Source organism: Corylus avellana, chromosome ca3 (assembly GCF_901000735.1).
Source record: "Corylus avellana chromosome ca3, CavTom2PMs-1.0".
NCBI classification, from domain to species: Eukaryota; Viridiplantae; Streptophyta; class Magnoliopsida; order Fagales; family Betulaceae; genus Corylus; species Corylus avellana.
This window is the reverse complement of record NC_081543.1, coordinates 30,271,060-30,284,003: the sequence shown is the minus strand read 5'-3', so window position 1 is coordinate 30,284,003 and position 12,944 is coordinate 30,271,060. Positions and strand designations below refer to the sequence as shown.

At 34.7% G+C, this 12,944-nt stretch overlaps 3 protein-coding genes across 3 annotated transcripts; 2 read left to right on the top strand and 1 right to left on the bottom strand.

Moving 5' to 3' along the window:
* The first annotated feature begins 1,471 nt into the window (after nucleotides 1–1,471).
* LOC132174400 (zinc finger BED domain-containing protein RICESLEEPER 2-like) lies at nucleotides 1,472–3,831 on the top strand. Its single transcript, XM_059586062.1, has 3 exons — nucleotides 1,472–1,758; nucleotides 2,515–3,682; nucleotides 3,784–3,831. The coding sequence occupies exons 1-3, from the start codon at nucleotides 1,472–1,474 to the stop codon at nucleotides 3,829–3,831; spliced, it is 1,503 nt and encodes a 500-aa protein (XP_059442045.1).
* Nucleotides 3,832–7,255: 3,424 nt separating this feature from the next.
* Nucleotides 7,256–9,575, top strand: LOC132174399 (GDSL esterase/lipase At5g08460). The gene is made up of 5 exons (XM_059586061.1): nucleotides 7,256–7,601; nucleotides 8,038–8,165; nucleotides 8,424–8,663; nucleotides 8,996–9,251; nucleotides 9,343–9,575. The coding sequence occupies exons 1-5, from the start codon at nucleotides 7,256–7,258 to the stop codon at nucleotides 9,573–9,575; spliced, it is 1,203 nt and encodes a 400-aa protein (XP_059442044.1).
* Nucleotides 9,576–9,642: 67 nt separating this feature from the next.
* LOC132175690 (calcineurin B-like protein 7) lies at nucleotides 9,643–11,714 on the bottom strand. Its single transcript, XM_059587711.1, has 8 exons — nucleotides 11,517–11,714; nucleotides 11,336–11,418; nucleotides 11,032–11,091; nucleotides 10,537–10,645; nucleotides 10,404–10,456; nucleotides 10,073–10,153; nucleotides 9,877–9,989; nucleotides 9,643–9,781 (listed from the first exon to the last, which is right to left on the bottom strand). The coding sequence occupies exons 1-8, from the start codon at nucleotides 11,584–11,586 to the stop codon at nucleotides 9,712–9,714; spliced, it is 639 nt and encodes a 212-aa protein (XP_059443694.1). The 5' UTR covers nucleotides 11,587–11,714; the 3' UTR covers nucleotides 9,643–9,711.
* Nucleotides 11,715–12,944: the final 1,230 nt, after the last annotated feature.

Below are 12,944 nucleotides of genomic sequence, written 5' to 3'. Positions count from 1 at the left end.
AACAACTATGGATACAAATGCATTCTGTTTTCTGTTTAGGGTTTGAACAACTATTTCAACTTATTTTTTCTGTTTTCTGTTTATGGTTTGAACAACTATTTCAACTTATTTTTTCTGTTTTCTGTTTAGGGTTTGAACAACTTTGAATTATGGTTTGAATTCTGTTTAGGGTTAGAACAACTATTTCAACTTATTTTTTCTGTTTTCTGTTTAGGGTTTGAACAACTTTGAATTATGGTTTGAATTCTGTTTAGGGTTAGAACAACTATTTCAACTTATTTTTTCTGTTTTCTGTTTATGGTTTGAACAACTATGGATACAAATGCATTATGTTTTCTGTTTAGGGTTAGAACAACTATTTCCAACTTATCTTTTCTGTTTTCTGTTTAGGGTTTGAACAACTTTGAATTATGGTTTGAATTCTGTTTAGGGTTAGAACAACTATTTCAACTTATTTTTTATGTTTTCTGTTTAGGGTTTGAACAACTTTGAATTATGGTTTGAATTTTGTTTAGGGTTAGAACAACTATTTCAACTTATTTTTTCTGTTTTCTGTTTATGGTTTGAACAACTATGGATACAAATGCATTCTGTTTTCTGTTTAGGGTTGAACAACTATTTCCAACTTATCTTTTCTGTTTTCTGTTTATGGTTTGAACAACTATGGATACAAATGCATTCTGTTTTCTGTTTAGGGTTAGAACTTAGAACAATATTTCAACTTATTTTTCTGTTTTCTGTTTATGGTTTGAACAACTATGGATACAAATGCATTCTGTTTTCTGTTTAGGGTTAGAACTTAGAACAACTATTTCCAACTTATCTTTTCTGTTTTCTGTTTATGGTTTGAACAACTATGGATACAAATGCATTCTGTTTTCTGTTTAGGGTTAGAACTTAGAACAACTTTTTCAACTTATTTTTTCTGTTTTCTGTTTATGGTTTGAACAACTATGGATACTAATGCATTCTGTTTTCTGTTTAGGGTTAGAACAACTATTTCCAACTTATCTTTTCTGTTTTCTGTTTAGGGTTTGAACAACTATGGATACAAATGCATTCTGTTTTCTGTTTAGGGTTAGAACAACTATTTCCAACTTATCTTTTCTGTTTTCTGTTTAGGGTTTGAACAACTATGGATACAAATGCATTCTGTTTTGAGTGTTTTCTGTTTAGGGTTAGAACTTAGAACAACTATTTCAACTTATTTTTCTGTTTTCTGTTTATGGTTTGAACAACTATGGATACAAATGCATTTTGTTTTCTGTTTAGGGTTAGAACTTAAAACAACTATTTCAACTTATTTTTTCTGTTTTCTGTTTAGGGTTTGAACAACTTTGAATTATTTTCCTGTCTTCTGTTTAGGGTTAGAACAACTATGAATTATTTGTGTGTAAAATTTTGCCATCTTTGAAATTTGAACATAGAAAGGTTGAAGTTGCTCATCAATTAAATTTTTTAATTAACAGTTATGGAGATTACGAGTCAGTCTATGGAATTGGAAGGTATTAAAGTTCATGTACTTGATGATACACGTACTGTGATCCCTACACCTGTATCTGTTGAGTCTGGTAGCACTGAAAATAACCCAAGCCAACTTGTTAACACTGGTTGTCCTGCTGTTGTTGGTGATGGGGCTGGTGATGGGGCTGCGACTGTGGCTGTGGCTGTGGCTGGGGATGGGGGCCAAGGGGCTCGGGATGGGGATGGGGATGGAAGTGGCTTGAGTGAGAATGGACAATATCAAAAGAGGGAAAGGCAAAAGACTTCCAAAATCTGGAATGACTTTGTTTCAGTTACAATAGGGGGGGTTAAAAAATCACAATGCAATTGGTGTAAGAGATTGTTTGCTGTTGGAAAATCTAGTACTACCTCAACCCTAAATAGGCATTTGACTTCATGTGTTAGATATGTTGAGTTTAGTAGTGCTAAAAAGCAAAGTACTTTGTCATTTGAGCCTAGCAGTGACAATGATGGTGTGGGATGTTTGACAAGTTTTAGTTACAAAGAGAGTAGGGTTAGGGAACTTGCTTCCCATATGGTGCTACTTCACGAGTACTCTTGTAATATGATGGAGCATGAACTTTTTAATAAGTTCATGAGGGCCTACACACCCCACTGGAAAAAAATAAGCCGTGCAACCGTTAGGAATGACTACATTACCACTTACCAAAATGAAAAAAGGAAGCTGAGAATACTTTTAAAATTGGTTGACAAGGTGAACATCACCACCGATATGTGGACCTCTTGTCAAAGAGTGTCATTTATGGTGGTGACTTGCCATTTTGTGGATTCAACTTGGTGCTTCCAAAAAAGAATTTTAAATTTTTGCAATGTACCTCCTCCACATTCTGGTGTTGTGATTGCTGATGCATTAAGGAATTGTTTTTCTGATTGGGGAATTGAGGATAAAATTCATACCATTACTGTTGATAATGCTTCAGCTAATGATTCTGCAACTAGAATTATAAAAGATGATTTTTAGTTGAAGAATGCTTTGTTGGTTGGGAGTAGGTTGTTTCATATTAGGTGTTATGCACACATTACAAACTTGTTGGTGCAATCTGGGCTTGCTGAAATTAGGGGTATTATAGATGATGTTAGGCAGGGCATAAAATATATTGTGGCGTCTGAAAGTAGGTTGAATGTCTTTAGTGAGATAGCAAAGAGATTGCATTTACCCTGTAAGAAGCTGATTTTAGATGTCCCCACACGTTGGAACAACACCTATTTGATGTTGGACACTGCAATTAAGTTTAAAGAAGTGTTCCCTAGGTACCATAGAGTTGAGCAAGCATTTCAGTGGGTTGTAACTCTAGAACAGTGGGAAATGGTGGGTAATGTGAACCAGGTTTTGTCAGTTTTCAATGATGTAACCAATGTTGTTTCTGGTAGTGAGTACCCTACTGCAAATCTGTATTTACCTGAGGTTTGGAGGATGAAAGAAGTTTTGATGATCAAGTGTGATGATAGGAATGAGTACATAAGGTCAATGGCAAGTAGGATGATTGACAAATTTGATAAGTATTGGGGTGATAGCAATTTGTTGATGTCCATGGCTGCTGTCTTGGATCCTAGATACAAGATGAAGTTGATCAATTTCTGTTTCCCTATCATCTATCCTTTGACCGAAGCTTGTAGTCACATTAACAATGTGTTGGCAGTTCTGAAAGAGTTATTTGAGTCGTATGTTTCTGCCCATACGGCTTGTATATTGCAAGAAACTGCCCAACTTGCCCAAGTAAATGTTCCTTCTTGTTCTTCCTCAAGTGCAATTGTTGGAGATGTGGTGGCCCAAATTTCTGAAGGTCGATCAAGGTTTGCTGACCATATAAGAAGTAGTGACATCATTCGGCCCATTAAAATAGATTTGGATGTTTATCTTGAAGAGGATGTTTACATTTGTGGTAGGAATGAGAATGGAGTATATATGGAAACAAATTTTGATGCTTTGGCATGGTGGAAATGTAATGCCTTGAAGTACCGTATATTGTCTAGAATGGCAAAGGATATCTTGGCTGTTCCCATAAGTACAGTTGCTTCTGAATCCTCCATCAGTGCTGGTGGTAGGGTTATTGAACCTCATAGAGCATCATTATCCCCTGACACTGTTCAGATGCTCTTATGTGGTTCAGATTGGGTGAGAGCACTTCATGGCATCAAGGGAAAATCTGCTAGTGATGTAAGTTTTGTTTCCAATTTATGTATTTAGACTATTTAGAGTTTTACTAAATTTTATTTATGTATGAATTCGCCATATTAAATTTGTGTTTGTTTTTGTAGAAATTGGTTGAAGTGGAGTTGCCTACAACTACAACTTCAACTACCTGAATGTGATGTGATGCAGATTGCAGAATTTGAGACAGGGAGTGTATTACTATTACAATTTACAATCTATTTCAGTCCTTTACTTCTTTAAGTCTGTAATTTGAACACTTCATTTTTGGTTTCAGTCTCCATTTGCTTATTAAGTCTGTATTTTGATAACTATGTTTTATTTTGAAATGTTTGGATTCGGTCTCCCTTTGCTTATTAAGTCTGTATTTTGTTAACTATGTTTTATTTTGAAATGTTTAAGTGCCAATGTGCCATATTGTACTTTTGTTTGAAACTCTCTTGATCATTTGAGCATGTTGAGGTAATATCTTTCTTCTTTGTTCATTTAATTGTTTTCATTTTGCAGCAAAAATTTTATTTGAAAATTTGATTATTTGGACCTCCCTTGACTCGTTTATTAAAGGTCAAAGACTTTGTGTCTTTGACTAACTAGATGCAAGGGAGTAAAAATTTGCTAACAATATTTTTGGTTTGTTTGTGTTTGCAGTGATTATTCATTCATTGGCTCCTTGTCTCCGCTTTTAAGAAACTTCGTTAAAAGCTGCCACATTTTCATATGCTTGTTACTACTACTAGTTTGGTATTTTTAAGTTGTTGCATTTTATATACATGAAAATATCTAAAAAAATGTGCTTATAAATATCATATTTATTTCTTTATGCTACTGAGTTGTGATTAGTTGGATAGACATCATACACTGGTTTATGCAATTATGCAATTATGCTTATGATTCTGTGGTTGCTATCTGTTGAGAATAGTTGTGATGTACTCGTTTATAAGGCCCTAAACAGAAATAAACAGAAAAATTAGTTGAAATATTTCTGTTTATTTCTGTTTATGATTCTGTGGTTGCTATCTGTTGAGATTAGTTGTGGCTTGTCACTTGTGACTCAATTTCTAATTTGTTTTATGCTGCTGCTATCTGTTAAGATTACTTGTTTTTTCAATTTGAAGTTTGATTTGTAAGGCCCTAATATAATTGTCTAAGCTTGTAATTTTAGGTGTTTTTAATGTCTGCTTTAATGCTATTGTAATTTGTAAGTTATATTTGTCCTGAATTTTACATTGGTGCTATTTGACAATTTGTCTTGGATAACTTGTTATAGATTTACCAGTGAATCTTACCTGATTTGTAATTGGCATTTGGAATTACCTGATTTGTAATTGGCAGTTGGAATTAACTTGGAAAATTACCTGATGCACTGGTTTATGTTACTGCTTCTGCTATATGTTTGTGGCTTGTGACTCAATTTCTAATTTGTTTTATGCTGCTGCTATCTGTTGAGATTACTTGTTTTTTTTTCAATTTGAAGTTGTTTGATTTGTAAGCCCCGAATATAATTGTCTAAGCTTGTAATTTTAGGTGTTTTTAATTTCTGCTTTAATGCTATTGTAATTTGTAAGTTATATTTGTCCTGAATTTTACATTGGTACTAGTTGACAATTTGTCTTGGATATAACTTGTTATAGACTTATAGTGAATCTTACCTGATTTGTAATTGGCAGTTGGAATTAACTTGGAAAATTACCTGATGCACTGGTTTATGTTACTGCTTCTGCTATATATTTGTGTCTTGTGACTCAATATCTAATTTGTTTTATGCTGCTGCTATCTGTTGAGATTACTTGTTTTCTTCAATTTTAAGTTGCTAGATTTGTAAGGCCCTAATATAATTGTCTAAGCTTGTAATTTTAGGTGTTTTTAATTTCTGCTTTAATGCTATTGTAATTTGTAAGTTATATTTGTCCTACATTTTACATTGGTACTATTTTACATGGATTGAAGTGTGGGTGTGGGTCACGGCCAGGCTGGTCAGTGTCAACTGCAAGTGGAACACATCACACATACTGTTTCCTGATATCCTCATTTTCCATTGTTTAATTTTTATGTGCATTTACTCATCTCAGTTTTGAATACTTACTAATTACTCCAATCTTAAGTGATAAAACTCCCTTGACATCTTGCAAGGGAGTTAAAAACATCTAACACATTTTTTTTCTTCATTGAATGTAGTGTGGACAGTGGACTGGTGTGGATAGTTGGTGGCCAGGATGAAGAGTAGTCTCTTTAGATGAATTTTTGCTTTTGGTCATTTGACTCATTTCAGTCATTTATAATTTTTTCAATTTGATTTGTAATTCTTCTATTTGTAGGTTAATTTGTTTTCTTCAATTTGAAGTTGCTTGATTTGTAAGGCCCTAATATAATTGTCTAAGCTTGTAATTTTAGGTGTTTTTAATTTCTGCTTTAATGCTATTGTAATTTGTAAGTTATATTTGTCCTGAATTTTGCATTGGTACTATTTGACAATTTGTCTTGGATATAACTTGTTAAGTTGTTATAGTGAATCTTACTTGATTTGTAATTGGCATTTTGGAATTACCTGATTTGTAATTGGCAGTTGGAATTAACTTAGAAAATTTTGGAACTGTAAATGTGTTTTAATATAATTCTTAATTGTAGTAACGAGCCTTAAACGGGCCGAGCTACCCTTTTAAGGCTCAAAAGGCTTTCTAAACGAGCTCGAGTTCAGGCTCGGGCTCGATTTCGCCATCATCAAATTTATGTCTTTATCTCGAGCTCGAGCCGAGTCAAGCTAATCGAGGGCTCGACTCGGCTCGCATATTCCCATTACCGATCCCGAGTGCGATCCCGAGCATGTCAAATACCCTAACGAGTCGGTCTTGAGCCGGGGTTTACAAGCTCGGCTCGAGCTCGAGATCGGCTCGATTCTAGGTCTGTTTCAATGAGCCGGTCCGAGTTTGCCAAAGCTCGGACCGGCTCGGCTCATTTACAGGCCTAGTCTCCATATATTTATATCTCTAACACATTTAATTCCTCAAGGTTGGGTATTCATCTTTGGATCTAAGGAAAATGTTTGGTCACCGCAACTTTTACTACAATACTTTATAAACACGCGCATTAATTCATATTTTATAAAAATGAGTGTCATGTGCAAGGTCCAGGTGGAACTACACATAACCGTAGTTGCATTTTAAGAATTTCTCTAAATTTTAATTTTTTTTTTTTTAGTAAGATAGGCCCTCAAAAATTAATTTTTATTTCCAAAAAAGTCATTGTTTGCCCCCAACTTGAAATTTTAGTTTGGTCCTTAATCATGCGGACGGTAACATAACTATTGACATTTTTGTAGTTAATTTGATAAAGAAACATAGACTGTCTCGTCAACTTATAAATATGGTAAATATTATATGAATTGTCACAACCACTGGCATTTTAAGTGTGACGTGGTGACTGCCACGTCGGTTTATAAAAAATTAATAATAAGAAGTGGAGTACCTTAACAGAGCTCGAAATCAAAATCCAAAAGGGTTTTTCCGACATTTTATAACCTCAAACCGTAATCTTACCCGCCAAATCTCCAATAGAGTTCTCTTTCTCTCTGCGAAAGAAAACATGGCGCCCAATCTACTTCTTTCTCTCGTCACAATCTTCATATCCTCCATTTTTGCACAGCCAAGAGCTTTCCAATACCCTCAAGACTTGTTTAGTTTCACGGACTTCATTATCCCCACAAGTTCACCCACTTCATCCACTTCAGTCTCTCCCACCCCACCATTTCCAGAGACCCCTCCTCTGGTCCCTGCTTTCTTTGTCATTGGAGACTCCTCTGTCGACTGCGGCACCAACAACTTCCTCGCCACGCTTGCACGAGCCGACCGCCTTCCTTACGGCAGAGATTTCGACACCCAACTCCCGACTGGACGGTTTTGTAATGGAAGAGTCCCGGTTGATTTTCTTGGTAAATATTGCTTCTTTATTTTTTTAATTTTTTATTTAGTTTTGCTGGAGACCCTTTTGTTTGGTTAAAGAGAAAGTGGAGAAAAAGAAAATAAAAAGAAAGAATATTTGAATCTTGTTAGGTGTTTCTGTTTTCTTGATTTTGGACGTATATGTCTCCTTCTCAGTGTCCCACGGTGTGGTTACTTAGAAGAGTGTAAAGAAAGAAAAGAAATTGAAATTTGGTCTTGTGGGTATTCTTGTTCCGGTTTGTAGTTCTGTTGAGAATCTAGATTTTAGTTTTCTTTGGATTTCAATTTTCTTTACTGCATTTTGTCACCAGCCAAACAGAGTATACATGTTTTTTTGGCTATAAGTCTAGAATTAAAACAATTCTTGATTATGGATTTTATTGATTTTTCTAATTTTGGGTTTTCTGTTTTGGATTCTTTAATCAGCTTTGCGTCTTGGACTTCCCTTTGTACCAAGTTATCTTGGGCAGAGGGGAAATGTGGAAGATATGATCCATGGAGTGAATTACGCATCTGCTGGTGCTGGGATTATATTCTCAAGTGGTTCGGAATTGGTATGCTTTCCACCATTGTTCTTGATAAACTTCAATTAGAACACATATGTAATTAACCCATCTGTGTTGTTATTGAGGAATTGTTGTTACGGGTACTACAACTCTCTTACAAATTGAAGTAATAATTAAATTCGATTGTGGTTGAAAAGACAGTTTTATATAGACTGTCATGTCACTTTGTAAGGGGTTATGGTAAAAACTTTAGTACCTTCTACTAAGTATAAATTCTAACATATTGATTGCTGTAAATTACTGCAGGGTCAACACATCTCGTTCACACAGCAAATTCAGCAGTTTACAGATACCTATCAACAATTTATATTAAGTATGGGTGAGCATCATGCAACTGATCTAATCACAAATTCAGTGTTCTACCTTTCAATTGGAATCAATGACTACATACATTACTATCTGCGTAATGTATCCAATGTGCAAAATCTGTTCCTACCTTGGAGTTTCAACAAGTTGTTAGCATCCACAATAATTCTGGAAATCAAGGTAATTAATCTTATGCTTTCCTAGCACCTGATAATTGAGGAAATGGATGCCTTTGGTCTTTGTATTATATGTTATACATACTTTGAATCTATTGAGAACTTGGGTTTAATTTTCTTTGGAGTAATGTTATTCATAGATTCCTGTACCACTATTATATAACTGGATGAATTGACAGTAAAAATCAGCACTTGTAGAAAAAAAAGTAGTCTGATTTTTACTATCACATTATTCATTTGTATAATAGTTGTACATGAGTTTACTAATTAGAATTACTATTTTCCTTGTGTTGTTGGTTTCATAAATTTTCTAACAGATTAAGCTTGATGGTACAGAACCTGTACAGCATTAATGTTAGGAAAATGGTGGTCATGGGGCTGGCACCTATTGGTTGTTCTCCTCACTACTTGTGGGAATACAGGAGTAAGAATGGAGAGTGCATTGAATCCATAAACAACTTGGTCAGGGAGTTCAACTTTCTCATGAGATTCATGATTGAAGAGCTTGGTCAGGAGCTTCCAGATTCCAATATCATCTTCTGCGATGTGTATGAAGGCTCCATGGATATAATAAAGAACCATCAACTTTATGGTGAGAAATCTTCTGAATTTTTCTCCTTTCTTACCAAAACACTTTTCTTTGCTTATCCTTCTCATCCTATATACTGTTGCTCTTGTTCCAGGTTTCAATGTTACTAGTGATGCTTGCTGTGGGTTGGGAAAGTACAGGGGTTGGATCATGTGTGTATCACCAGAAATGGCTTGCAATAATGCTTCCAACCATATCTGGTGGGATCAGTTCCACCCAACTGCTGAGGTGAATGCCATACTGGCAGACAATGTGTGGAATGGCCTTCACACAAAAATGTGCTATCCCATGAACTTGAAGGACATGGTTGTTTCCAAGGAAAAATGATCCAATGCAGATGCTTCAAGAATGCCAAACTGCTCCGCTTATCAATAAGTATTTTGTCATGAAATTTTCTTTGATTTACATATCTAGTGTAAAGAAAGAGATTGTAAGCCATGTACAAGTTGGCAAATGGAAATTTTCAAAGATTGTTCATGTCATCTTCAAAGTCTGATCTCATCATGAAACTAGGAAATGCAGTTGTAATGTCCCTGCAATGAATGGTTATGGGTGAATCAATTGAAACAAAGATTTCAAGGTCAAATCAGATGAATAGAAACCAAGAAACAAGATGAAAGGGACTCACTTCAGATATGGAATAGTCATATTCTTCAATATGGATGGATTGCGAGACACAAACTCCTGCCACTCTTCCATATCAATTTTTCCATCTTGTTTTAAATCTGCTTCCCTAAATGTCTGTACAATTGTGGAGTGAAAGGTATACTCGATGAAAACATCATTGCAAAGGTTTTTTCACATGCTGCCATTTTAAGCCATACCTTATCAATAATGGCTTCAATGATATCATCAGAAAGGATCATGTCCGACTCCTTCAGAAGCGCCAAAAGCATTTCCTTGACCTGTCACGAGTGTGAACAGCATAGTATGTTAGTTTTCAATTTCTTTTCCCCATTGCCATGCATTATTTTGTAACTTAACCAAGCTCTAGGGGCCTTTTAGCTTAGTTTTTCTTATGAAAAATGCTAGACCTACAACTCTTCTACAATTTGTTGACACATGTTAGCATGTGATTGGAAGCCATTACAATATTATTTTAGTGGCTGACGTGGCTCCAATCACAAGAATTAAGGTCAAAATATCACTTATTACCTCTTCACGTTTGATAAAGCCTGTTTGCCATATATCATGTACTCGAAATGAAACTGCAACATCAGATATAAAGCTTTAGTACATTCTTTAGACACACACACACAAGAACTCACAAAATAGAAGAAATTCATACAAGCTACTTTTTCGGCTTTAGGTGCTTCTGGGTGAAAGACACTCAGAGATCGAACAAACTCCCCAAATTCTATCACCCCATCATGTTTGGAGTCGAACAGTTGGAAAATCTGTTAAGTTCAGGCAAGCAAAAACATTCTTGTCCAGCATTTTGACATGTAATCATAAAACAAGCATGTAGTACTAAATATGACAATGTTTTTTTTTTTTAAAAAAAAGAACTGTTTACATGGACCAAAAACGACATGTAATTTTGTTGAACAAAAACATAAATGAGCCGCAGTTTAAGAACAAAAAAACGAAAGGCAGAAATGGCATGAAGTTAATGAACCAAAAACAACTAAATAATGAGAAAACAAGACTAAGAAATCAAGAAAAATGGTGATTTGTGGCCAAAATTTTTGTTATCAGAAATCCTGTCATTCAACTCTTTTCAAAAATGCCATTCTGCCCCTACACTTCATCTTAAAATCAAAATTAAGGCCAGGAATCTGACCCTGTCTGCAAAGAGACTTTGATTCTTGCTATTCCTGAATAATCCAAGCTGAAACTCTTCCTGCAAACTCAAAATTGAGATCAGAATGGATACTGCCCTATGAAAGAAGCTTACTATATGCTATAGAATAAGATTCAAATCAATCTGGGATTAAAATAGTCAATCTTAAAACAATTAATTTGAATGTAAAATGTTATCTGAACAGGTTTGCCAACTTCATATCAAATTTTGTTGCATCTGTATATTACAAGTCTATATGTTCATGCATAGAAAGTGGTGCCTAGGAATAATGGGTGAAGCTTACTTTGCTTATGACCCCATCATTAACTATTGAACTGCTTAGTTTCATGAATAGCTCATACAAAGTTTCAACCTCAGTCACATTAACTGCAAGAATGTAAGGCATACAGATTCATTTAACAAGTAAAACCCAGAAAGGAGATTTCAGCTTGAGAATAAGTAAATGAAAAGTGAATGAAGCTTACAACTCGTTTGAGCAGCGAGAACAGCTGGGTCTTCGCCCTTAATTTGCTGCTTCATGCAAATACATCCCATTGTAAAGCCCTTGATGTTAACAAAAAGGCTTTATTTTCTGCAAAAATAAATATAGTATGTCATAACTTTGATCAAATACAAGAATCTGCACATTAACTATTCTTTGGAAAATAGGCCTCAGAGGAGGTGCCAATGTGAGAGTGCTGTACCTCTATTATGGTTTTGGTTCTATTCACCAAGTGCCTATAAAGGTACCAAACCTTTTGAAACTGAAGTAGGCAACATTTTTGTGTGGATTTGAGCTTGAGGAATCTACATGACTCTTTATTTTGATTGTTTTGATGGGCACTGGAAAAAGGCTGCAAAAGTAAATGCTGTTCAATGCAAGTAGCATCATGAGGTACATGCGTTCACGTTGAGAGAAATACGTGACTGCCTGGAATTTAATGAAGCCAAACCCATCAGGATCAATGCCATTCTACAGTAAAAAAAAGTCATCCGTAACGTTCTCTTTGCATAAAGCAAATAGGAACCTTAATTAGCAGGTTCTCTGAACAAATCAAGGAATAATATGACTTTGAAGCATCATTTGTCATGTACGAAATTCTCGAATTGTTGGAGCCCTTAACTTGTAACTGAGGAAGGAAATTAATGGCATAATCTTTTGCGATATTCCAAAAACTAGTCTACACTAGAGCATTAATAACACTCTGGCTTAATACCAAATAACCCTGTTGGCTGTTGCCCTATTCATTTTAACAAAACTGGTTTAATAGGTTGATATGGAGTCAAAAATACAGAATCAAAAGAAAGCTTAAACGTGACAAGCATTCACTTGGAAGGTACAAATTCATTAGACATTGACAAATCATGGTTCCAATGCCAACTTGAGGAAAGTCGACTCATTTGATTGCATTTCAAAAAATTCATAAATTCATTCAATAATCACCAATCTTCACTAATATGTTTCTTATATTATAATTAAGATGATTGCATTTCAAAAAATTTAGTTGCAAGCATTTGATTAATATTGAGGAAGATGAGTTCAACAAGAGTCTAGACTATTGATATACAAATGGGTAAAGTCCACATACCCCCCTCAAACTACCACTAAATTGACAATGTCCCCCCCAAACTTTCAATTGTGACAATGTCCCCTCCAAACTACCAAAACATTGTCAATGTCCCCCCCCAAGACTAGCAATAAGACAAAAATACCCCTATAGATTTCTCAATAAGACAAAAATACCCCTATAAATTCAAAAAAAAAAAATTTGATTTTTTAAAAAAACGAAAAATTTTAATTTAAAAAAAATATTTTTTAGAAAAAAAAATATTTTAAACAAAAAATTTTAATATTTTTAAAAAAAAAACGGAAATTTTTATTTTAAAAAAAAAAACTATTTTTTATTTAGTTT

Coding starts and splice junctions, on each gene's coding strand:
- LOC132174400 (XM_059586062.1), top strand. CDS start 1,472: ATGGAGATTACGAGTCAGTCTATGGAATTGGAAGGTATTAAAGTTCAT. Junction 1,759..2,514: donor CAATATCAAAAGAGGGAAAG/GCAAAAGACTTC, acceptor GGTTGGGAGTAG/GTTGTTTCATATTAGGTGTT. Junction 3,683..3,783: donor AGGGAAAATCTGCTAGTGAT/GTAAGTTTTGTT, acceptor TTGTTTTTGTAG/AAATTGGTTGAAGTGGAGTT.
- LOC132174399 (XM_059586061.1), top strand. CDS start 7,256: ATGGCGCCCAATCTACTTCTTTCTCTCGTCACAATCTTCATATCCTCC. Junction 7,602..8,037: donor AGTCCCGGTTGATTTTCTTG/GTAAATATTGCT, acceptor TTCTTTAATCAG/CTTTGCGTCTTGGACTTCCC. Junction 8,664..8,995: donor CAATAATTCTGGAAATCAAG/GTAATTAATCTT, acceptor TTGATGGTACAG/AACCTGTACAGCATTAATGT.
- LOC132175690 (XM_059587711.1), bottom strand. CDS start 11,586: ATGGGATGTATTTGCATGAAGCAGCAAATTAAGGGCGAAGACCCAGCT. Junction 10,154..10,403: donor GCTTTATCAAACGTGAAGAG/GTAATAAGTGAT, acceptor CACTCGTGACAG/GTCAAGGAAATGCTTTTGGC. Junction 9,782..9,876: donor ATGACTATTCCATATCTGAA/GTGAGTCCCTTT, acceptor CATTCATTGCAG/GGACATTACAACTGCATTTC.